This window comes from Puntigrus tetrazona, chromosome 21, assembly GCF_018831695.1.
Source record: "Puntigrus tetrazona isolate hp1 chromosome 21, ASM1883169v1, whole genome shotgun sequence".
Taxonomy (NCBI): Eukaryota; Metazoa; Chordata; class Actinopteri; order Cypriniformes; family Cyprinidae; genus Puntigrus; species Puntigrus tetrazona.
In genome coordinates, this window is record NC_056719.1 from 12280575 (window position 1) to 12307352 (window position 26778).

The 26778-nt window shown below is 36.8% G+C and overlaps 1 protein-coding gene across 2 annotated transcripts; it reads right to left on the reverse strand.

The window, feature by feature from the left end:
• Nucleotides 1-1042: 1042 nt before the first annotated feature.
• Nucleotides 1043-25677, reverse strand: ssh2b (slingshot protein phosphatase 2b). 2 transcript variants are annotated; one of them, XM_043221369.1, is made up of 15 exons: nucleotides 25485-25677; nucleotides 22956-22999; nucleotides 12978-13093; nucleotides 12823-12887; nucleotides 12473-12594; nucleotides 12322-12387; nucleotides 12175-12240; nucleotides 11288-11482; nucleotides 10912-11005; nucleotides 10695-10823; nucleotides 10564-10610; nucleotides 10241-10387; nucleotides 9265-9465; nucleotides 7211-8120; nucleotides 1043-3648 (listed from the first exon to the last, which is right to left on the reverse strand). In XM_043221369.1, exons 1-15 carry the CDS (start codon nucleotides 25545-25547, stop codon nucleotides 2344-2346), a joined length of 3570 nt encoding a protein of 1189 aa, XP_043077304.1. In that variant the 5' UTR covers nucleotides 25548-25677; the 3' UTR covers nucleotides 1043-2343. The 2 variants fall into 2 exon arrangements, with proteins under 2 accessions (XP_043077304.1, XP_043077303.1); XM_043221368.1 differs by lacking the exons at nucleotides 22956-22999; nucleotides 25485-25677 and adding an exon at nucleotides 16892-17198.
• Nucleotides 25678-26778: the final 1101 nt, after the last annotated feature.

Below are 26778 nucleotides of genomic sequence, written 5' to 3' on the forward strand. Positions count from 1 at the left end.
CATTTACAGATGTTCTATTTTGATATTTGCATTCTGTGTTGGAATGTTAGTTTTTGTTTTGGTCTGTGTGATTCTGCTCACTAATATTTTAAAGCGCATGCAACACAGCTGTTGGTGCAAAACAGTGTATTGCAGCCCTGGAGGCCAGGAAACCGACCAGGTCAAAGATATATATTCTGTCTGCACCTTTTATATGACATGAAGTTTTGTTTTCGAAAAACAAAATAGCATTTGCTTTTATATGAAATTGAGAGAGAAATATATTAAATATATATACATGTATATATAATTACTTTTAGGATTACAAACTATACTAATGTTAAATCATGTTAAATGTGAAATTGGCTTGCCATAGTCTATTGGCAGGGGGGTCAAGGCGGTCTGGTCTATTTTCGAAATGGCTGTCTGTGTCGGGCTATTTCTCTCGGGCCGGTGACAGGGCTATAGATTGCAGTGAGAGCACACACTGAGGTCAGGTGGCCATGAGCACACAGCATAAACTCCTGCATTTCACACCCTTGATTTAAGTACACACCAATTGTATGGATGTTTAAAAAAAATCAATCGCACAGGTAGTCAGGTGACACATCTGCTATAGTCCCCCTGCCATACCTCCTGAAGGTGATACCTCTTGAAGTTACTGCATTGTTGTACAATGTAAAAACGGACAAACTTTTGTTGGGTTTAAGTTAAAATATGATCTATCACTAAATGATTCTGACTATATTTGTTATATAATGATTGATCATATGTGCAGATATTTTCCGTTTTTAAAGTGTAGCAAGCATCATTTAAACATTAGCTGAACAAGTAATACATTCTGAGTAATACAGGGTTCCCTCTTAGAGATTGGGCCAATAGTGGACAAACAAAGAGCAATTTCTATCGGACAAACTAGAACTACTGTATTCTTTAACTAGAATAACTAGAAATGTATATAACAAAAAAAAAAACTAAACAAAAAACACTTTTTAATTCAGAATATTACAGGGTTTTTTGACTATGGGAACCTGGTCAAAAAACACACCCCAAAAAGTATTTGTCAGTTTGAAATTATCTTTAATTGTCACAGTTTAAGCACGATAAAAAGAGAAAATATTTTTTCCAGTCTTACGACAAACAGAAAGACATTATTCAGTTTTCTTTCTTTTTTGCACTGTACAACGACCCTTACAAGCAACTCTAAATACATACTCTTGCGAACATGCTTCCAGAATACAAACCACAGTTTAAAAAAATTAAAACAATAATAAAAAGTGCATATTAAAATCCCCCATGTATCTTTTTTGTCGTCTTCAACAAAACAGAAGATTCTGAAGGAAGAAACTGCACCGAAGTCGGAAACAGACGGAAAATGCACACACACCCATGGTAAACTATACATATCATACACATCCACAGAATATACATACACAGACTGAGGCCCATAAACTCTACATTCTACAAGTACCACAGAACTGATCCCATTCTCATTAAAACCAACATGCACACACTTAATAATCTCACATCTGTAATAATTGTACACTCACAATTACGTCATTCATTTCAGAATGCATTTAAACATACTCGTCTATGGCTCACCTTCAACCCTTAACACACACTCACTCTCTATCTTTCTCTCTCTGTCTCACTCACTCACTCACTCACTCACTCACTCACTCACACACACACACACACACACCTCCAGAATCCAATTCAGTAGAGAACATTGTGGTTTTTGATAAAAGACTGACAACGGAAAGGATGAAATGGTAATGTATTACCATAGTATGCAAAGAATGACCTGATAGACACTGTGCAAAAAGTATATCAGTCATAACATTTCATTGTTCGTTAAGAGCAGCAATTTTTTTTCTACTCAAATGATGGGTTAGGATTACATGATTCCTATTCTATGGGCCATCAACCCCACCAAAAACATTCAAATCACATTGTGCTCTAAGATATCCGCATTGTTTGATTTCCAGTTAGATAAGGCCCAATGAGGTATGCGTGGCAAGTTAAATGGATAGTTCACCCAAAACTGATAATTCTGTCATCATTTACCCACCCTCATGTCAACCAAAACCAGTGTGACTACTTCTGTGGAAAAAAAGTCATTTTAACGGAATGTTTTTGTCCATACAATAGAAGTCAATGGGATCAAAAATCTGACCCCATTGACTTTATTTGTAAGGAACAAAACATCATCTTCTGCGTTCCACGAAAGAAGAAGTCATACAGGTCTGGATAGCCATGAGGGTGAGTAAATGAAAATGTCATTTTTTGGCGAACAATCTCTTTAATCACAAACTCACACTGGCAGGCACAAACACACGTATACGCACACATACAGAATAAAAGTCACATAGTGTGGTAAGGGTTAATGGTCCGTTTCTTAAGTCTCCGAAGGGGATGTGTCCTCCCATATTGTTGGCGTGTTGCCACGGGTATCAAAGCAGCAGCAGGCAACGGGGCATAACCTGCTGCATCCTGTGCATTATCCCGCCTCCAACACTGGTTGGAAGGTGGGGAGAGTGGCAGTGACATAGGCATGACGTCACAGTCACTATATTCTGCCTCTTCAGTCTCATCATCATTCTCTGAGTGTCCGAGCACATGAGATCCAGTGGAAGAAACAGGAGAGCCAGAAGAGGAAGGGAGAGAAGGAGTGCAATGGGGCAAAACGCGTTTCTTTTTTGAGGTATCATCACTACACAAGTGGGAACGTGGCTTACTGGTGGGAGCAGAGAGTAAGGCAGGACTTAAGTCAAGCTCGCTCAGGTCAACAGGCGAAAGCTCCAATGACCCCAGTTTGGCCAACGAGGCTGAGCGCTTCATCATTGAGGGTGGGGTCAGGCCAGCCTGCCGGATCCGAGCCTCCACCTCTTTGGTCCTCTCCCACGCAGCCCGGCCCTTTCTTTGCTCTCTCCTGGACCACGGTTGGCTGAGCCGTCTGTCCGAGCAGCCACTCACCTGCCAGAGGAATGCCCCAAGCTCTTTCAGAGTCTCCCAGGTTTCTCTCATGTCTTTTGGACAGCGTCCCGGTGGACAGTCGGAGTCGGTGTAACTCTCCTGCTCGGTGATTCCCTCCAGCTGTAGAACCATGGCCAGAGAGGAGCTAGCTGAAATGGAATGGCTTTGTCTTGAGTGCGTGAGGCCGGTGTTCATGCGCTCTCCCTCCCTGAGTCGTCTCTCACTCTCTCTTCCCGTTCTGTCCTCATCAGCCAAAAGACTCTCGTCTTTCTCCACCTTGTCCATGTTGTTCTGAGGCTGGTGATGGTGTGTTGACACAGTGCTTGGATCAGGTGTGAGGTGTGTGTGGGATGAGGTCTCCTCAGTTTTCTCTCTGCTGCTGGTGTTGACGGGGGAGCGTCGTGAGGGACACGCGGGGACCGAGGACACCAGTGTCACTGACGAGACCTCCTGCTTGATCTTCTGCTCAAGCTCCCTGGTGGCTCGCCGCACAGTGCCCTTTGGCCAGTCACTTTGCTGGTCCTTCCCCTGCTCCCCCTTCTCCTTTTCAGCTTCTGCTGATTGTGTGAACTCCTCTTCCTCACTGCTGCTACTGGAAACAGGTTGGCTGGTAGGAGAGGGGGGAGGGGTTACACTGTGCCGTATGGACTCCTTTTCTGAAACTGTGTTATGGACTGAGGCACTGCAGCTCTCCTGTAGCAGATAAACAAGGGGGCATAAAATGGTTATTTGTAGTGCAAATATAATTGCATTATTTTGTGTTTTAAAGGTGAAGTGTACAATTTCAATAAAAAGTGGAACTTTACAAATGTGAGTGGTGCCTGACTGTGCTAAAATCACAGTTTTGACACTAGGGTGTTTGGTAGTTGCCATTAAGTTACTATGTAATTGCTATGGTACTCTGGGTGGTGGAAAAACATTCCTCAATGCGTATAAAAAAGCCATGTGATTTTGCATCAACAAGTCTAGTGAATGCATAGTTGGCTTTAGAGCACTGGTCTCAAACTTAATTCCTGGAGAGCCACAGTTCTGCAGTTTCACTCCAACTCTAATCAGACACACCTGGTCCAGCTAATCAAGGTCTTCAGGATCACTAGAAAATTCCAAACAAGTGTGATTTGGAGCTGGTTGAAGTTAAACTGTGCAGAACTGTGGCACTCCAGGAATTAAGTTAAAGACCAATGCTTTAGAGAATAAAAGAAAACATGTTTTGAAATGCAGTCAAAGCATCTCAAATGACTGGCCTCTCAGAAATGAGCATAAGACATCTTGTGTCTAAAGCTAGCAAGCAGGAAGTTCATCAGAGCATTCTATGCTGCAAGTAATTTAGTACATTTTAAATTAATTTATTTTAATATTGTAATTTATTACATCAAATACAATTAATAAAGAGCCACAGTGGCCTTCCCATTTATATTTTAGACACACGTAAGCTCTTCAGATCATTTAACTCCCTGCTCTATCCCCCTCCACCACCTCCCACCACGTCAATATCACCTGACGATTTTGCCACATTCTTTACAAACAAAACAAAAGCGATCAGTAGCCAGTTCTCAGCCCCCCCAACGCACAACCTTCAACCAACCACATCGACTCACCGATTCCTCCACTTTCTCCTTCTGCTCCCTCACCGAGGCAGAAGTATCCAAACTTCTCCTCTCCAGCCATCCAACAACATGTCCGCTAGACCCCATAGCCTCTCATCTTCTGCAAGCAATCTCCACCACAGTCTTGCCGGCACTCACGCACATCATCAACACATCTCTCCTCACAGGCACCTTCCCCACAGCATTTAAGCAGGCTCGGGTAACCCCACTGCTCAAAAAGCCCACTTTAAACACTTCCCTTATTGATAACTACAGGCCAGTCTCTCTTCTTCCATTCATAGCGAAAACACTTGAAAGAGTGGTTTTCAACCAGGCATCACTGTTTCTTTCGCAAAACAACAAACTGGACCATAACCAATCAGGTTTCAGGTGCGGCCATTCAACTGAGACTGCACTGCTCTCAGTCACGGAAGCCCTGCGGACTGCAAGAGCTGAATCCAAATCATCAGTTTTTATTCTGCTGGATCTATCTGCTGCTTTTGACACTGTGAATCATCAGATCCTGCTTTCTACCCTCTCATCACTGGGCATCTCTGGGATCCCACTTCGTTGGTTCGAATCCTATCTCACTGGTAGGTTTTTTAGGGTGGCCTGGGGAGGAGAAGTATCCACAGCACATCAACTGGTCACTGGGGTTCCTCAGGGATCGGTTCTTGGACCCCTCCTCTTCTCCATTTACACTACATCACTAGGCCCCATCATACAGGCTCACGGTTTCTCCTACCACTGCTACGCCGATGACACACAGCTCTACCTCTCTTTTCATCCAGACGATCCAACGGTAGCTACTCGGATCTCGGGTTGCCTGGCGGACATCTCGGCATGGATGAAAGAGTACCACCTACAGCTCAATCTGACAAAGACTGAGCTGCTTGTATTCCCTGCCACTCCAACTACACAGCATGACTTCACCATCCAGCTAGGTTCTTCGTCAATTACCCCATCAACCTCAGTCAGAAATCTTGGTGTAATCCTCGACGACCAACTAACCTTCAAAGATCACATTGCAAAGACTGCTCGATCCTGCAGGTTTGCATTACACAACATCAGAAAGATCAGGCCCTTTCTAACAGAGCAAGCTGTGCAGCTACTTGTCCAGGCCCTTGTCATTTCTAGACTGGACTACTGCAATGCTCTTCTGGCTGGACTTCCATCAAACACAATAAAACCTCTACAAATGATTCAGAATGCAGCAGCACGGCTGGTATTCAATGAGCCCAAGAGAACCCATGTTACACCTCTCTTTATCTCCTTACATTGGCTACCGATTGCAGCTCGCATCAAGTTCAAGGCACTGATGCTTGCATATAGAACAACCACAGACTCGGCACCAGTCTACTTCCACTCACTATTACAAATCTACACACCCTCTAGAAGTCTGAGATCTGCTAGCGAGCGACGCCTCGTGGTACCATCTCAAAGAGGCTCGAAATCACTCTCCAGAACTTTCTCGTTCTCTGTTCCTGGCTGGTGGAACGATCTTCCCGTACATATCCGGAATGCTGGATCTCTGTCAATCTTTAAGAAACTGCTGAAAACTCACATCTTTCAGCAATACCTGACCTCATCATAAAAAAAAAAAATATATATATATATATATATATATATATATATATATATATATATATATATATATATATATATATACTCTCACTGTCTCTATCTCCCCCTTGTTTATTCCTTCCCTTCTGGCATGTACTAATTTAATTTGAACACTCCCTGTGACTGGGTGATATAAGCACTTACTCTGTCTGTTTGTCTCTCAAAAAATGAATCGCTGTTGTACTCTCAATTGTAAATCGCTTTGGATAAAAGCGTCTGCAAAATGACTACATGTAAAATGTAAATGTAAAATGTAATATTTTGTCAAAGGTTCTCTTGTGCACATTGGATGGAAAGTCTTTACAATTTTTTGTAGAAATTAAATTTGCAATATGGAAAAAATAGCTAGTATTAAATGTTTATGTATAACAAAATTGGTGAACATTAAACAAAGTTTTTCCACAATGAAAATATCACACACTTCACCTTTTACTCTGATTTGTGCATGACAATTGAATGCAACTGCAGCAGACTGATCAACACCATGACAGATGAAGGATTCCATGCAACATTTCTCATCAACAGAGGGTGGCAGTGTGGGACATGACTTCATTCAAACATGATTGCGATGAGACACAGTATGGGAACGGAACCTGACTTTAATAAAGTTTGGCACTTACTCTCAGGAACATTATTCCCTTGCTGCAGGATGATAACATAATATTAAGACAGACGCATTCAAAACTTTGTTCTGCTGTCTAAATAAGCATCTATAGCCATTAATAAAGGTTTCATTTATTTCAGTGAGAGTTAACATTAAATTATTATATAAACTCCTTTGTTAATTTGTGCATTTTGAATGAACTAATTAGACATATTGTCCAAAATACTGCCATTATTTACTCACCCTCATCTCGTTTCAAACCTGCATTATTTAATTGTCTTTATTATTCAAGTTATCTCTCATTTGTGTTCCACAGAAGAAAAGCCATACAGGTTTGGAATGACCTGAGAGTGAATAAATAATTAAATGATCAATCTCTATTAGAGAACTTTCCAAAAAAAAAGCAAGACTGCACATTCCCACAATTGTAACACCACCGTACCTTTTTCTGTTCCTCCTCTTTGATAGGGTTGTCAGGAAGTAGCCGTTTTGTCTCTATACTCGGGCTTTTTTCCCGAGGTATCTGCTGCATTGCCTGCTCAGAAGTCCCACGGATCTGACCCTCTTGAGAAAGGCCCTGAAACTTCTCTCTGGCACTGAAGAAGTCAATGCGGTCTGTGCTTAGAGTCAAGGGAGGGGTGGTCGAGAGCCCAGCTCTGTGTAATGTGGCACTGGGGTGGTGGTCTTCATCACTGCTGTAACTTAGCCCCGCACAGTCTGTCCCAATGTTAGGCACTTGCTGGCTGAGATCCTGCAGCCCTAAAGAATCCGGGGTCTGCGTGCATGGCTCAGGAGTCCTACTCCTAACGCTCACAGATATGAGCACCTTTGGACTACCCTTCTCCAAAGGCACAAGATCTGACACCTCAGGCTGCTCAGATAGACCTTGCTTGGCCTTTGGCTCTGAGAGAACCCTAGGGGACAAGAGTGGGTTATGTACAGCGGCAGGTGGATGAGGACCACCAAAATGGACAGTCTCTGCAATAGTCATGGAGGTGACATCGGATCTGGCCTCTGGGACCACAGTGGCAGCCCTGGGTCTGGGGAAGGAAGGGGTCTCTGTGGGTTCATGGAGGTTGTTGTCTGGGTTCCCCAGGCCATTGTAAATGTGTGTATCTGGCCAAGATGTGGTATCAGACTCTCTCCGCTCCTTAGCTTCAGTAGCACTGGCTGAGGTGGGTGCAAGAGTCTGGAGGAGCTCCTGTATTGAGGGCGACGTCTGGCCGAAGGTCTGGTTGCGGGAATTGGAGCGTCCGAGGGACTGTGCAGCTGTGGCCTTACAGAGTGGCTCATGGTGCTCCGACAGATCACTATCCGAATGGGAACGCCACAATTTATTGTGTCTCTGTTTGCTAGAAAAGGAAAGTTTGGAGAAAAGGAATGTTTGGGTAAACAAAACATTTACAATATATTTTGGTTGCTGATAAGTGTTATATATATAACTTGCTGATATTTTACATTAAGAAAAACATTCAATTATTATAAGTGATCACATGATCTGTATTTTTTCTTCTGTACACTATTAATATTTTGTTGTAAAGAAATGCTATTTTTGATGAAAACTACTGAATTATAACAGTCCTGCAGGTGAGGACTTGCAGCACATTTGTTTTTTGTCACACTCTCTGCTCTTAACAGCTAAGTGAAAATTGATTGTAGTAACACATTCACACAATATAAACATTATTATTATCAATTCTTAATTTTTTTCAAAACCAAAACATTTAACTATATTTTTTTCTTTTACTTTTTAACACCACAAATGAATTGTCGCTTTTAATCAGTTTAAATGTATCCTTGTAATATAAAATCTTAAAAAGATGATAAAAAAAAAAAATCTTACAGACTGCAAAATTTTTAATGGTAGTATACTTTAAGCTGCACAAACCTGCAAACCATTTTTGCAAACCAAGCTGCAAAAAAGTCACTCTGCAATAGTCATAGTTATGATTTTAACATTATTGTATGATCACTTGCCTTTTAAATATTAAGTATTCAACAATATGACCCACCACCGCTGTGTACGCCACAAATAAAATTTTGAATCACTTATGATGTGTCAGAAACACAATGGAAAATTTAATGTATAAATTATGAAAACATGGCTGTCAAACAGACGTCAAAAAAACCAAGTATTTTACAGCCTAAGCGGTTTTGTCAGACCTAAAAAAAAAAACATGAATAATCCCATTCAGTGATTTTACAGGAAGTGCAAGTGGATGGTTGCACATGCATACCTACAACCTCTGAGACGCAAGCACACAATCAAAGACGTGCAAGTTAATAAGTGGAATGTAGTCGAACAGCCACTGTAACTTCTCAATGAATACAATCAGAGCCCTATAATCAATTGTGAAAGAAACATGTCATTAAAATGGAAGTGAACGTGTCTGCGGTCCTTAGAGTGAGTGGCATACCTGCAGGTTTAAACATTTAAACGCACACAGACATTTCCTGCTATTCGCATGACTACACGCATTCAAATGACTCATTTACCTGGCCATCAGGATTCCCTGATACTCCTCCAGCTGTCTCATGAATGATGGGTTGGGTTTGGTGACGGCTCGCCGCTCTTTAACATACTCAAAGGCCTGCTCCAAGTCCCAGCCGTACTCCTTCATGGCGTATGCAATCACAGTGGAGGCCGAACGACTAACGCCCATCTTACAATGCACCAGACACTTTGCCCCTGCTTTCCTGTAGGTATTATTTTAGTCTTGTGTTAAAAGTTAGATTTAGTACTAGTACTGTAAACATGACATTTTTTGGTGAAGCAAAACTGAAACTCAGGTTAACAATTAATTTTAATAAAGACTTTATCTAAAACCAAAAAGAAACAAAAAGAAACTTTAAGCCTTCAAACGTTTATACTAATAGAAGTGTTCACATTACTTCTGAAGTGCAGTAATTTTGATAAGTTCTTCAGTATTGCTATTAGTGCATCTTTATGAGTATTCCTTCATGTTGTGTATTGGATGTTTGGATTTGGATTTTATTGTTCATTGGTTTTCTAATGCAAAATTCAATTTCATAACATCACTGATGCTATTTGCATCCAGTGGATTCTCCACAAAAATGGCACTACAGTGACACTATGGTGCAGAATTGTTGAATATCATTGAAGTCATTATTTTTGTTTTCTTTCCGTACTAAAAGTTTTTTCAGCAGTTCATAAAGTTGTGGTTAAACCACTGAAGACAGATGGATTATTCTGATAACATCTTTCATACTTTTCTGGACCTTGGTATTTACTTGGGACAGTCCCGGGTTTTCATTCGAAATGAGCAATGAGCAAAAAATAATGCAAATGCTGTAATTTTGATTTAACAAATTTTTCTAAATACTTATGCTACATAAGTATTTAGAAAAAGCATAAAATCTTTGTTAATAAACATCTTTTGTATAACAATTACAACAAGAAAAACTGTGTGTTTTACTCCAAAGTGAGCATTACAAGTTTATTCATACTCACTTGGCTCTAGAGATGAATTTATAAGTGTCATTCCAGTAAGCCAGCAAGTCTGTGGCCTCTTCATCGTAAACCCGGATATTATGGTACTCAAATAGGCTTGGGAAGAAGTTATCGATCTCCCTCGTCACATTAAGGATGTATTGCACCCTGATAGCAAACACAAAGACATAACCGAATCTGTGTAATTATTAACACCAGGAAGAGATTGCAAAGATAATAATAAAAAAATAACACAGGTTTATGACTAACAGTCTGGCAAAGTAGCCTCTACTGCAAGTATTATAGGTATGTTTTTATAGATGAGGATGTCAAAAAAAACTCACCCGGTGTTTTGCAGTTCTTCCAGATTAGATGCATTCCATTCAGAACCCTATAATTATGTGCAATCCAAAAAAGACTTATGGTACAATGTAAACGAAATGTATATTTAAAATGTATTGGTGACATAACTCACCAGGTAAACATGCTCAAAAATCTCTGTGGGCCTGTCCATCTGCCCCAAAATGACGATCATCTCATTATCAATGTACTCCTTAAATTCCCGTAGGTTACACACCATCTGCATCTCCAGCTCTGTGCGGATCTAAACAGAAGTATGTGTGCAGGTACAACTGGTGAGTAAAGTGCATCTGAGAAGATTTTACAGAAGAAATAAATCATTTGGTTCATACATCTTTAGAGGTGACGTTCTCAAGGTCTTTCTGCATCATGATCTCTCTCAAACGAGTCTTGATGAGTCTCTCTGTTCTTTCTCGCTCAGTTGGCCTAAAGATACAAAGCAAAAACAAAAAAAAAATAAAAAACATATTTCTTTTTAAATTTTCGCACTTGATGAAAATCAATGATGTGTGCAAATCTATATATATATATATATATATATATATATATATATATATATATATATATATATATATATACATTTGATTATCTATTAGCCATATGTATTTATATTTAGAGAGGATGTTGTTCTAAAATAAAAAGTTCTATGATACATTAAAACTGCTGTCAATTTGCTCAGTGGCAGGACCATTAGAAAGTAGTACTCACACTTCAGAGAAGAGCACAGGAGAGTCTGCTCGGTGGGACTGCACGTCCTGCATGGCATTCCACTCATTGATGCGGGCCTGATCTGAAGACACCCGGCTCTGGTAGTAACTTACCCAGGTGAGGAAGAGGCTACCTGGAAAGTAATTATGACAGCGGGCCACTTCACAGGCCTTATGAAGAGATTGCAGGGCAGACCTGAGTGAAAAAGGTGCTCCACATCAAAACATGCTACCATATCAGGGTTGGACTAATACTAAAAGTGTTTCTTTGGTACAGTATCAGTCTTTAATATCCCATCATCATTATTAGAACAGAACCTTAAAGGCAACAAATTTACGGCATATTGTAGATAACATGAATCTTGGGTCAACTGATTTAACACTTCAATGATAATAAGCTCTCAAATTCATCATTTGAATGCCAAAAAAAAGAAGTATTATCCACCTTTTTCTTGATGTAAAAATGGGTGACCATTTGTAAATTCTATGGGTCTAGCTTCCGGTCTCATCCGCGTCCAGCTATTTTTAACTGTTTGATATTAAAAAATTATTATCCTTGTTATTTACCTATAGCATCTAATGAACCTCAAGTCTCTCGCATAGGCTTACTTCCGAGTTGAAAAAGCAAAAGGTGGACAATTCATCTTTTTTTTTACTTGAAAAAAAAAAAATACATAGTTTGTTTTTATTAAAATAAAAATAACAAAATATGCAACAAAACAAAAAAATGCAAAATAAGTAAATGAGTGGAAAGAAATTCTTAATAATTAAAAAAATATATTTATTTTCCATTTTAAAATCTGAAAAAATAAATAAATAAAATTTTGTTTACAAATAAAAATAAAAACATATTTAATGAATCTTAGGAAAAAAGGCATAGTCACCCACCACATGGCTTGGACTGAAACAGGCTTGAATATGTGTATCTTGTTATCTGTAGACACACTGAAACCCCTGTGAAGAAAAAAAAGAGAAGTGAAACACTCTCTGAACCTGCAGGAGAATCTTAGGTTTTAACAGATTTGCCACACCTACCCGTCACCATCCAGGTGGATCCGTGTGTCACTCCACAAAGGAAGCACCATACCTATGGAACAGGAACTGCGACGAACACAGAATGTAATTATTTATTGTTACTATATTTGACTGGTTTAACTAAACAGTACAAGCAGCAGCGCATGCAAACCTGTCGGAGGGGCTGAAGTCCATGCCCAGCACCACGCTCTCTTCGGTGTCCTGTCTCCCATTAGTGGAGACCACCACCATGTAACGAGTGCACTGTGGGAAAGCGCTCTCCAACCGCACAGCCTGAAGGAATAGTAGAGAAAAAAAAAACATTTTAGCAGTATTGTAGATAAGCCTTATGCTATGCTTATGCTATGATTTATGGATTCTCAAGTATGTGAAGGATTCATGTAATGTGGACTTATTTTGGCCAAACTGTGCCCAAAAAGTATGACCTCCATGGGAAGTTCACTAGATTTTTGTACAGAGCCAGTTACTGTGTGTGTGTGTGTGTGTGTGTGTGGTGCTCACCAGACGGATGTTATCCTCTGGCCGCAGTAATGTGAACATTGTCTGCAGGTGCTGCTGAAGGTCCCCTGCTCCAAAAGTTCAAATAGTTAATTAAATCTTAACATTCACATCCTTTTCATTGCCTATTTTGCACATTGTCTGACGAATGCCCTTACCTGCATGTTTGCTGCGCTGTCCTGTGATTCTGGAGGAGCAGGAGGAGGAAGTGGAACCATTCCCACGTGGAAGGAAAAGGGCAGCACCTTTTACTGTTAGGAAGCTTTCACTGATGCTGAAGACAGAAAAAGAGAGAAAAAAGTAAATATAGTTGAAAACTAAAATATAGTTGAATTTCCTTTCAAGGGTCTGGGGTCAGTATGGATTTCAATGAAGCACATATTCATAATACATTAAAAAAGTATTTGTAAGGTATTATAATGTTAGAATGTTCACATTCTATGTCTGTAGATAAATCATCAAAATAAAGTGTTATATTTAGCATTTATTTAACTACTATTACTCTAATGAAGGCTAGTAGACATGTAGTTGCAGTTATTTATCAACAGCTGTCTAAAAACCACCATCAATTTATATATATACAACAATTATATATTATATATATATATATATATATATATATATATATATAATAATTTATATATATATAACAATATTATTTTTTTAGAAAAAATAATATTGTTATTATTCTTTATTATTACTTATTAGTGTTTTTTGTCCGCTTTAAGTAACTAAGTAAAGTAACATCAGTAAAGATATGAGACTTATAATGCAATATAACTATGAGAAATATTATTCCATTGTATTATAAAGTATAATATTATTATTATATAGTATTTCTTTCCTACTATGAAAGTCAATGGTGACCAAAAAAAAACAGCCTGGTTACAAACTTTTCAAAATATCTTCCTTTGTGTTCGGCAGAACATAGAAATGCATAAAGGTTTGGAACTATCTGATAGTAAGTAAATGATGACAGAATTTTTGTTTTTGGGTGAACTATTGCTTTAACAATAAAAAAAAAAGTTTCTTTAGTATAAGTTTGATTTCTGAGCAATCATGTGACACTTTGTAATCATAGGAATAATTACATTTTAGAACATTTCAAAATAGACAACGTTTATTTTAAATTGCAACTTCTGACAAAAAGACAGGTATTGTGTTACAGATATTTAGATATTTTAGGAAAGTCCCTTGTGAAAAATTATTATTAAAAGTATTCTGGACCCCAAACATTTGAATGTTGGTGTACGCATTTTGAACATTTGTTTTGTCACATAATTTACACTATAATAGTTTCCAATGCAAAATATGACTACATGACCACAATTGTATGATCAGCAAAACATTAAAACCAAGTTAAAATCAAGAGACATAATGTAAACATCTACAGAACAGAAAAACAAACGTATTTAATTATGCTGGTGCATTTCTCTAAGGTTATTTATTGAAATTTAAAAAGCAGTTGACTGCATCTAGAAATCAGTTACTTCTTAAACAAGCCATGAGAGGAAGACATCAATCATAACCATGTCTATTATGCAAAAGAAACACTGTTATTTCTGTCTTTTCTATGAGTTCTGATGGGTTTTACATCCCGAGTGGAACATGAGACACTGAGTTCAGTAGGGGAATATGGGAGGACTCCTTTTTGAGGGCATTAGCTCACACACCGAACTCTCTGTGCAGGACGCAAACAAGAACACTCTGTTCCCCATCACTGCGACAGCTGGGGGATCTGTGTGTGCGAGTTTCTGTTCTTTGAATAATCCCATGCAACATATCTCCCTTCAATCAATGACATTCAGACTATGCAAACTGTAAAACAAGAGCGAGTGTGAATAGCAGAGAGAACAGAGAAGTGAGAGAAGCACGGATTCATTTAGTGCATGTGTGCCTGTTGTTTTGAGTCATGTGCATAACCATATGTCTTTTTATGAGGGTGTTATTGTAGGTTGGCTTGAAAGCGTGAGAATGAAGTATTATGGGAGTATGCACATGTGACTGTGTGTCTAAAGTCTGTCACATCTCTTTAATGATCTGTTGTTAATCATGAACCTGTTATATTATTTTTTTATAACAACTACAAAGGATTGTTTCTTATAATTTGTTTTTGCTGCATATTTGGGCCTAATAACTTTTTAATTTTAACAATACTAATAATAATAATGTTGTAAAAAAATAAAAATAATAATTTTTTTTTTTATTATATATATATATATATATATATATATATATATATATATATATATATATATACGCCACGCCCACTGTGTCTGTCGTTGGCTCCTCCCGTCACTATACTATATATATATATAAACACAAAATATATAAAAACAGCACTTAAACTGCACTATGAATATGTATTTTGGGATAGTATGGGATAGTTCTGATTTATTTACTTTTTAACTGGATAGTTTGTGTTTGTCATTTATTTATTTGTGATTTACCATCACACATCCTTTCCTTCTGTATAGTGACAAGTAAAACTGATTACAAAAAAGGATGGGGTCTTGCTTTAATCAAACATCCACCACTGTTGTTGATTGGATTGCAGCAGATAGGAATGTGATCTGTTGTTTCAACAGAAGTTTTGATCAAAAATTATGAGGTCTTTAAATTTCTAATTGTTCATCAAACATTTTTATTGAATTGCTTTAGAAAAGTAGAATACAAAAAGAAAACACAAAAATGTAGATTTTTTTTTTTTCATTTTGGAGCTGGACAGCTTTCTTCCGCTGTCATTTTATGGACAATAAAGTTTTCCTTTTATAATTTATGGAAGAAAACAAGGTATACAGGTTTCTAGCAGATTGATATATTGAATTAGATTGATATATTGGCTTCCAAAAGGAAACAAATAACCGAGTAACAGTTCTTGGTTTATTTTGAGTGGGACATCATAACCTGTGGTTCGGAGAGGGAGTGAGCAATCTGAATAGATTCAGTGAGGAAGTTCCCAGTTAAATCCCAAAAGTCCTTCTGGAAAATAATTTTTGAAATGTGCAAACTATTCCGCGAATGCCCACCACAGTAACTAACAAAATCAGAACAGCACACAAATATAGTGGCAGTATGACTGTCCAACCACACTTCAATCTACGGTCGTCTGTCTGTTCGCACTGTATGACACATGGTTTCATTTAAGCAGTGGTTTGTGTGTTACAGCAGGAAAAGGGAGGGGAAAGAAAGAAAGACGAGATGACAAACGTGTATTGCTGAACTGAACACTTCATCAATGTGTGTACATTGACAGCATCAAGATTGAGTAATTATTAAAAGCAGCCCGGCATATTTCTAAATCAGTTTTGATCTTGTTGATTTATATGAAGCAAAACAATATGCACATTTACAAAAACGTTTCTCTACATATAACTGCTTAATAACATTTATGTAAAGACAAAAAAAAGCCACAGATCACACTTTGCAACAAAGACATTCAAGTCAAATTTAAACATTTTTACACACAAGAGATTGTGTGGTCTGTGGCAGTATGCTTAAAAGGAACTAATGTTTTATTTTTGCATAATGATAAAAACGTGTGTGGCAAGGACTTCCTGTTTACTGAGGACAGGAAGACGGTGCAGGAGTGATGTAAGGTGCAAGACTATACTTTGTTTGTTTTGACTGCCTTAATCACCATGTGGCACAACATACGCAACATTCATGTAACATTCTTCTCAGATTGAAAAAATCTGAACATTGTTTATGTTTGGTTCCTTGGTAAACTGCACATTCTTCATTACAGGAAGTTTTGTCATCACAGATAAAGAGCTCAATGGAATCGCAATATAACTGAACTTTGGAATTAGCGCGTGTGAGAGAGAGAGAGTGATAGAAAAGAAAAAGAACTGAAATTAAGTGAATTAAAAAAATGTACTTTAAAGTAAATAATGAAATAAATGAAGTATATTTAAAAAACAAGAACTCCCAAAATAATCAAAATAAAATAAAAATTATGACGGAATTATGACAGAAAAATGAAAGATAAAAAGGTAAAAGACAAAAGAGAAGTGCTAAAAAAGAATTTACTACAGTGATTAAAATATTCAGGTATTTTTTTCAAATTTACAACTGGTTGATGCTGTCCTGGTACATTAATCCGCTCTGCAGCAGTATTTGTATTCCATTGTGTGTTGACAAGCCTTCTCTGGAGGTACTTAAAGCAGTCTCCAAACCAGCTAAAGTCATCTTTTATGTCAGACAGTGGTGAGGAAACCCTCACTGGAGCTTTCCCATCCTTTTACAACACACAGGCAACTACTCAAGTTCCTCTGAGCAACAGAGCGACTGATTGGATAAACCTATTCAGAGCAAATTCAGAGGTAACTTGTTAAAAACGACATATATTTCTGTTGTTGTTTTGTGTAGATTCTCAGTTCGGATCTCTGCTGTATCCATCTGCTCTGCGAGTAAATACAGGCAGACACTGAGATCGTGGGCGGAGTCGGGACACATGTGCTCTGGTGGACAGCAGACTCCTTATCAACCCACAGAGTCAACAAGTGAACTGGATTTAGAGCTTTTGGGAAACTGATTCCAATATAACAGAAACTGAAACATATTTTCAATATCTGTATGACAAACTAATTGGCAAATGACTATTAATTAGTCTAACATAATCAGACAACAAAGCGTATTTGATGTGATAATAACCTCACACTACATGAGCCCTACACACTGAAACAGCTATACAATGGGGGGAAGCTAGAAATAAAAATGAGGAAACTGCAGTAAGTGCTTTTAAACAAGCTATTAGCTCTATATGTGTGCGTTTGAGTGTGTTTGTTTGATCGAGTTTGTCCTATTTTCAGGTAACACAGGAAAGATGATGGAATTTCCCTTGGTATTGATAGCAATCATGGGAGCCCTTGGTAGGGGACAGGATAGGTCTTTTCCCATGGGTCGCACTCGCCCTTTGTATTACCTAGTTTTCCCTGTTGTGAGTGACTAAGCTACTGAAATCCTAAACCAAAGGTGAAACACAAGGCCTGTGTAAACATTTAGGTTGACGGTCACGTGACAACGTGCTATGGCAATGTATTTCAACCGGTACAGGTTGCTAGGGCCAACAAAACACAAATACGGCTGATAATTGCATAAACAAACAAAAGTAAATCCTATAAAATAAATGACTAGCAAAGAATTATTTATTATTTGTTGTCAATGTAAATGCAGCAAGGTTGATCAGAAATGAATGATTTTGTTTAGTTGTGTTTTTTTCTGTACTTTAGTTGGAAATGAACAGGCACTCAAAATGAACAAAAAATAACAAATTTGCAAAAAGGGGAACAAAATTCTTTTGCACATTAAACCAAAGTAAAACATGAGAAGCACTGACTTTGCATTTACATCTGCTCTCCCTGCATCAGATTTCATTTTACAGGGTTGAGCATTTTAAACAATCACACCTGTTTCTGATTAGCTTAGAAATATGTTGGCCAATTAAGAGGCGTTTGGATGAATCAACACTATAAAAACAACTGATTGAATTGTGCGGATTCTCTCACATACATAGGGGTGGAATTAAAAAAAAAAAAAAAGATACATCTGAATAAGCAACTTGAAAATTTAACTATAGCATGATTCAAGTAATTTTTCTTTAAGAATATTTTATTGCGAGTGCACCACACATGAAGTTGTCGACAGGATGTAAATGTTAAACAAATTACTTGTTAAATATCTTTGCTGAAAAGATGCACAAATTACAACTACATCTTTTACAAACTTGTCTTATACATATATGTTCAGAAATTATACAAGGAAAATGCTTCAAGTTTAAGTTATTACTTATAGAGCCTTGCATGGTCAGGCAGCCTCTTATATCCAGGGCAATAAGTGGGGCAGTTTCAACAGTCTGGACAGGACAGTCTGGTGCTTGTGACTCACAACCGATAATTAACATTACATTTTCCTATTTAAAGAATTTGCTACTTATTATTGAAAAACGTTTGAGTGGTGTAGAATAGTGCTTGTTATTTGTTGTTTCCCTGATCATGAATGCAGACATGGTCATGTTTTACATGGCAAATGAAAAGATAGCACTAAGTCATTATAATCAGTAATTATGTCCATACTGGATGCAACAAATACTTTTATTGTTTTTGTGTCATGAGTTTCAGAAAGAGGATCATTTTTAATGTTCTTTTTAGCAACATCATATGACCTTTAAGGTCTTCTGATCTGGAACTTTTAACTATTCCTAGAACACATCTTGGAACTCTCTCGCTCAAAGACTAAGAACTATGTGCTCTCTTGATTCTTTTAAAAGACATCTAAAGACACATCTCTTTGGACAAGCTTTTAATCAACAGTATGGTTAGGTTGTTATTAAATTTCTGTGATATTTGGTCACTGGTTGGTTCTGATTTTATTGTGTATTTGATTGCATGTATTGTTTTATTGATCTTTTTGTAAAGCACTTTGCGGATCCTTGTCAGTGAATGTCTGTATATGAATAAATTTTAATTAATAATCTCACAAGTCAAATTACTTCAAATTCAAAATGATTAAAAGTACACCACCAGAAGACTATTGTTATATGACTATGAATGTTCCGTAAATACAGTAAATGGCAGTTTGCTGCCTTTCACCATGAAGCAAACATGAAATATCGAGCATAAAATAGTAAAAAGTAAAACTGGGGCAAAACATAAGATTAAAATTAACTGATAAAACCAAAAAGCCAAAAACTACTTACATGCAATAAAGTGCAGATCAGACATAAGAGATTTATTTTACAGTGCATGTGAACAGACAAAAATTATTCTTTTCAAAGTGACATTGCCACCTAACGATATCAAAAGCAATAGCATTTGTCATGTAAATACACATCTGCCAGCTTTGTTAATACATTTGTGACAGTAGCACAAGCTCACACTAAAAAAATGCAAATCTAAGTATACACGCTTCATATTGACTGAACAGTATAATCAATATGACCAAGAGGACATAATTTACAAAGGGGTTTTATGAACTGGATTTATTAGGGCATAGCTCACATGGGAGAATGGAATGAGGACCAATTTGATACGATCTTAGAGATCGTAATAATAGTCATAATAGTTATTTAGAAAAGAGCGCCTATGTAGAGTACTGGGATATTGTTTGTAAAAACTTAGTTAATTAGCAAGGGTGGTAAAATCTAAGTATTATTCTTTGAGTTGTCTGAATGTCCTGTGAACAAAGTGGTCTTGAGGTAGTCCTCAGTAATTTGCTGGTTGTAGGTTCATATCAGAAATACTTCGTTAGGGTGTTCACTAAATACGTGTTCTTCTGTTTAAAGAAAATGATTCACAATTTAATGTAATTTGCAAGACATTGTAACAGCAGTAATGTTGTTTAAAGAAAATAACTTTTCAGAGAGGGATTTATTATGCAAAAAAACCTAGTTAACTTTATTTTATGGACCATGCCTAATTTAATTAGGCTATTTTTTATCTACATCATAGCCCACTGCTTTACTGCAAAGGAATCAGGCTTTGTATTTTGCATACAGTAGTCATGTTACATGAAAGACTGACCCTAAAAATCCCTGAGACATCTCCAATTACGCTCTTTTTATGGTGTGTGTGTGTGTGGAGGGGATTTCTCAGAAATTGTGGGAATATTATCAGTAGCACATATAAAACACAGCTGTTCATACAAAAAAAAATGCTCAACAGCACCTGTAGAACATCAAAAAGGCTACAGTATGTTATCAGAAAACGTGACTGACTGTGTAAATATGTATTCCACACAGAAGAAAGTTTCCATTTATACATCTGAAATAATAAATATACACACACACACACACACACATACATATATTGTATATACATATATACATATATATATATATATATATATATATATATACTGGTTTCTAAAATTTATTTGTACAATCAAAAAGTTAATGAAATCTAAAAAACACTTTGTACACTACTGTTTACATTTTTATTTTAAATGTTTTTAAAAGAATGCTGCATTTATTAATTATTTACTATATTTACTATTTCCAAAAATAAAAAATAAAACTGATGTTTCTGTTTTAAAATGTAATGATGTGATGGCAAATTTAATGCCAAATGTTTAGAAGTCTTCAGTGTAACATGATCATTCAAGGCGTATTTGGCAAAACATTTATAATTATTATTACATTTTGAAAACATATTATTTTTAAACAGCCTTTAATTGAAATATATCGCAAAATCAGATTGAAAATCGTTAAAATGTTTTGTAACACTATAACTATCTCGTTTGACCAATTAATACATCTTCGTTAAAAAAGCCTAAAAATCATTAGAAAAAAGATACACACACACACACACACACACACACAGACACACACACACAGACACACACACACACACACACACACACACACACACACACACACATACACATATACACTTTTTAAAAATCCCTCTAAAACAAGTTAAGGTGACCTACAACATAATCTTTTTTATCTTACAGAAAAAGCTTGATTAGTAAATGCGTTGACTCAAGATTCCCAATAAATACTCAATTCTGCAATGGAAGATTAATCTCTATGGAAGAAAAAATCCTCTTCTGAGCCCTTTTTACCCTTCTCAGACTTGCTTAAACAAGTCTTAATTTTCTTCAGGGCAGTCTAATGTTTCCTGCTTAGAGACAAGTAAGTACAAGCTTCACTAAGTAAAATCTATTAATAAAAAGTAAAACAATTACTTTACGCTGACCTGAAAATACATTATATGCTAGATCAGTCATGAATGTACTTGTCTAATCTCTGCAATACCGCAAACACAATATTTAATCTACCAGTCTCATCCTACTCCCTCCCATGTTTTCACTGACAGCCGTCTCCATCTCTGTTTTGACTTGTTCTAAATGCAGCTCTACTCACCCTTCTGGTGCCCTTCAGCAATGACTAATAAAACTATTCCAGTGGAAAGAAATTGCTTGCAGTCCCACTTCTTTATAAATCAGAATATACTAAACTGTCTCGAGTACCTTCAGACCGAAGAATATTTTTCTACGACATTCACAGAAATAAGAATAGCAAGGCGTTTTGTGCCAGCTTTAGTCAAACCTATTTCACAAAATATTGTTTGCTGCTATATTAAAAGAAATAATTACTAATTTACAGTGATGTAAATATGCATGCACACACAGTAAAGAGAGAGAGAATAAGAGCGAAAGAGAATTTTTATATACTATTGTTGACTACGCTAAAAAATGGAAAATGTTACGGGAAGCAGAAGCTCTAAATCAACAACTTTTGCGGAAACCTGAGTAAAGACCAAACTGGCTGAACTTGTTTATTCTCGGTTATAAACCAACACAGGGAAAAACCACATCAAGTTGTCTCAAAATAACTGTCAAACTTCACATGACTGGATCTCAAAGCAGGTCTCATATAATGTCCCAGCAATGGTGATAATAATGTCCATGGAAACTAGATCTGCACTGCAATGACCTGTCAATTTACAGCATGTCTGTGTTATTACAGAGGTCTTACATATCTGACGGTATATTCATTGACACTGACATTTGAGAACTTCCCATCACATTCGATACACTGCCAAAAAAATGGAAGTATACTTTTGGTCTTTTACATTTTAAGGATGTCTGATTAAAATGTCACCGCGAAAACAATGTGCTTGTCCGCATGAGACAAGAGCAAGTGACGTCTCAGTTTAAGACAGCATGTTATTGATTTCTGAGATCTGAGATATAGAGCTACGATATCTTTAGAGAAAATGATCTTGTAACATTGTAACAGCCTAAGGAAAAGATTTTGTTACATAATTTCGACTTTTTAATGACATCATGAATGTCAGAGATTCTGTACTCTCTGTCAATAAATTAAAGCACTGTATTGTAATAATGCAGAAGTCATTAGCAAGATATGTTCAGCCTATGGTTAACTTTTTTTTATATCTTAAACATGTAAAAGGAATTTGGGTACATCTATGTGTGTTTTAAAGATTTTAAAAAGATATATATATGTCTGTCTGTCAGAACAGTGTTTTGTAAAACAGATCTGAGGTCCAGTGATACTGAAGTATATAACTAGGAAACTTATAGGAGACTTATAGTCTATGACTTTATAAGTACTGGTTTTTATGACATCAAGGCTCTTTTAAAAAGGTTTCAGAATGAGGTTTTCTTACCTTCTGGGTTGAGATCGGCGGTCATCTTCCCCACTGCCAGACTCCTTTAAAACAATAAATAAAAGGAAACTGATTTATTATTCAAATTGATCTGTAGCATAATATACCGCCTCTGGTTGTAACTCTTAGGCTAAACATTATGATGAAACTGCAATGTACGATTAGCATAAAATCAATCTTTAATAAAAAAAAAAAAAATCTGTTAATGCAGAGAGCATCCACTAAAACTGAGCGTTGTATTTTAACTCCAAAAGTTTCAGTTAAAATTACTTAATTGTTAGATTTTTCTTTTAAAATATTTTACATTTCACAATAATTTTATGAAAAGCTCAAACACTGATTGACAGATGCCCTGCAGTATATACTGCTTTGGTGCTCTATTGACAACCACAACTTAATTATATACATAGTATTAAATACCGAAAATACAGAATCAGCCAGTTGCTTCATAAACTGAAAAATAACCTGAACAAATGCATTAACTGGTTCCTACATTTTGTTTGGCTAATGTCCTGTTCTGTACTCCTACTATTGATCTGTCTAAGAATTCAAGCAGCTTTCTTGCCAGTGATCAATACATTTTAAAGAAACAGTTCAGAGTAGCATAGCATCTTTATCCAGATAGCAAAACACAGACATATTAAGAAAAAGTGTGATAAAAGCTGACAGGAAGCTGAAGATATTTCTACCAGCCTACTTGTGTAGAATAATAATTCTAAATCACTCACATTAGTATGAGGCCTAATTTGAAATGCATTACATCTACAAGACAGAGATTCCCATGTTTGGAAATACATTGAATGCAGACGGGTTTATCACAGAACAAATTATTTCATGCAACTCAGGACAGACATGACCCTAGATGGGAATAATTTTGCATAAACACAAATGGAAGCTCAGTGTTTTGCATTATGGAAATGTTTCGCTCCATGAAATCTGTGTTTGAATTATTTGGTTTTGAGCAACAAATGACTGTCAATCCAGACCTCCAAAATATTTGACTATCCAATGCATACATTAGTCATGAGCACAGTTCACATAAGAGCATAGTTAGTTCACAATATAGCAAAGCAATACCAGACTAGTATTAAGTTGGTGCACCATAGAAATCAAATTTCAGGAGATGAACAAGACCTTGGATTTGGATTAGATAGACATTAGACACTCTCACATTAGATTTATCACATGTATTACATGATACAAGATCTTAGACAGACAACAAAATTGAATAAAAGAGATAATACTTGTCCACTGAACGTGTTTATCAAACAGATTGGAAGTCTGTTTGAAGTGTACTGCTCAAGAAGATAATAGTGAAAGTAGATATTGGTTCTTAGAACCTGAAACCGAACCTCTGTAATACTGACCCAGATTTTGCCAGCAGCAACATGGTTACAGTTTCAGCAACTGAACAGATAAGACTGACATGTCACTCAACAGTAGTGGTAAGAATGATTTAGGTTATAATATATTGCTTATTACCCTCACATACAAAACAACATACGAATGTTGTGAATGAGATGGCTGTCAAAGCTAATTTCTTAAATATTTCTTAAATGTGTTGTGCTAGCTGTCTGGGAATTTGTAATTAATTACAATGATTTTATTATATTAACTGACCTTGTATTGAGGAAGAAACAAAGTAAAAAGGCATATAATTTTAAACAAAAGAAAAGTAAAAAAAAATGTGTTTCAAAATTTTAAATTATATTCATTTTGAAGAGCCACACAAATCCGAACTGAACTACTCTTTAAGGCTTATATATTTAATAATGGATTAAAAAAATTGTACAGTGCATATACACACACATGCACACACACACACACACACACACACACACACACACACACACATATATATATATATATATATATATATATATATATATATATATATATATATATATATATATATATATATATATATATATATATATATATATATATATATAATTGGTGCTTTATGAGGGGGTGCCTAATAAGAAAATCTTTTTTTTTTAAACCCTTGTGCTGCCTCCTGCTTTTGAGTCTAGTTTTTACACATTTATAATCCCATTTCTCTATCCTACTGTTTACTATGACTGGATCAGGATTTTAAGGGGACAGCTGTGTTTACTTCCTGGTTCCAAAATGACTTTCGTTTAAAGACCAATCACATCTTCATTGTCAAATTTGCATATGGATATGAACTATTTGATACATTGTCAAAAAGAAGCTTTGAGTCACCGCATAGTATATAGTCATTTGACCAATTATTACAAAACACTTCCTGACTGTGGGATGCCACTACAAACAACCGGTAGATTTAGCAGAAAATGTCCACGGTTGAAATACAGCCCATGTCTCACTCTCGCCAGATATTTGTTGAGCCATATGGACAACAATGTTATTCCGAGTCTATAATTCACGCATGCGTATTTCTGTAGCGTCTGAGGACAAACGGACTATAGGAAACAGCGGAAATGAACCCAAAAGTACCGAGGCGGTAAGAAGGTGTCGGAGAGAGAAAAAAAGATGCGAGTCACTTACCGAAACGCACGGACTGGAGGTTGCGCTTGGAGTAGGCGACCGCTGCACAGTTACCAACGCCATTCAGGCTCCGGTAAACGGATACCTGAGAGAAACTGGCGGTGGCGAGACAGACATAATTGTGTCAGGGGATATCAGCCGCAGCACGTCCGTTGCTACTGCTCTGTCGCGCTTCCTCTCTGTGACTGCTCTGCGCATGCGCTGGAACCACCAGCTGTCAAGATTCAATGGCCTCAAGCCATGGTTAACTGTGTGTGCATTGAAGAAGCATGTGGAATTAGGAGTTAAACACAATTTAAGAAAGTTCCAGAGTGGGGTTCTATTAATACTTTAGGTTATTATTAAAAATACCACATATATGTCCTCTGCTAACAAAACGTATTGAGGTTGAGTAAATGATGACAGAATTCTTAATTAAATGAACAGACCAAATAAATATAAGACATACATATATGCAGGCTATACAAACATACATAACAGTATCTCTGTTATCTCAGACGATGTGCAGACAGGAAATGGGTTTACAGACAAGCTCTGACTTTTCTTTTGCTTGTAACCTCCACTCCCACACTGCTGTTTCACACATGCCAAAGAAAATGCATCTTAGTTCTTTGCGGCTCATGTAATACTTTCAAAGATGAATAGATAGTACACAGTTTTGCTTCATGGCCCTAAGCATATGACATACACAGATTCGCCAAGCGTGTAAGTGGAAACTTATTTTGCTCTATTTGCCTCTAACCATTCAACCACATCCATGGATCCACTGCTTACCTAAGTCTCACTGAATGGCATTAACAGTGAGAGTAGAGAAAATAAGATTAGGATTACAGCAGGTATAACAGAGTCTGGGTTAATAGTGCGATAAATTAGAAGGAAGGCTGTTCAACATATTTAACTACTTTAAAATCTTTAAAAATATTCAAGTCAGGACATAGCACAACACACATTACCAAAAAGAAAGAGCAAACAAAAAAAAATGCATATAAATGTAAGTGTAGTCTAAATATGCTTGTATGTCTATACACATAATAGAAATAACAACTGTTACCAACCTTTAAATCAAATCAGCCTTTGTAATATGGCATAGACATACAGTACATGTTCCTACATATTAGAAAACAAACAAGAACAGCATCTTCAGATATTTATGACACTGTTTGTTCTGTTATACTGTTGGTAAATGAATACAATATGTGCTATTTTACAAAAACATGATCCTAACTTGTCTGGGGTGTGGTGCTTGGTGATATAGTGCACTATTAAAGAGATTGTCACCATCTAGTGGCAGCTT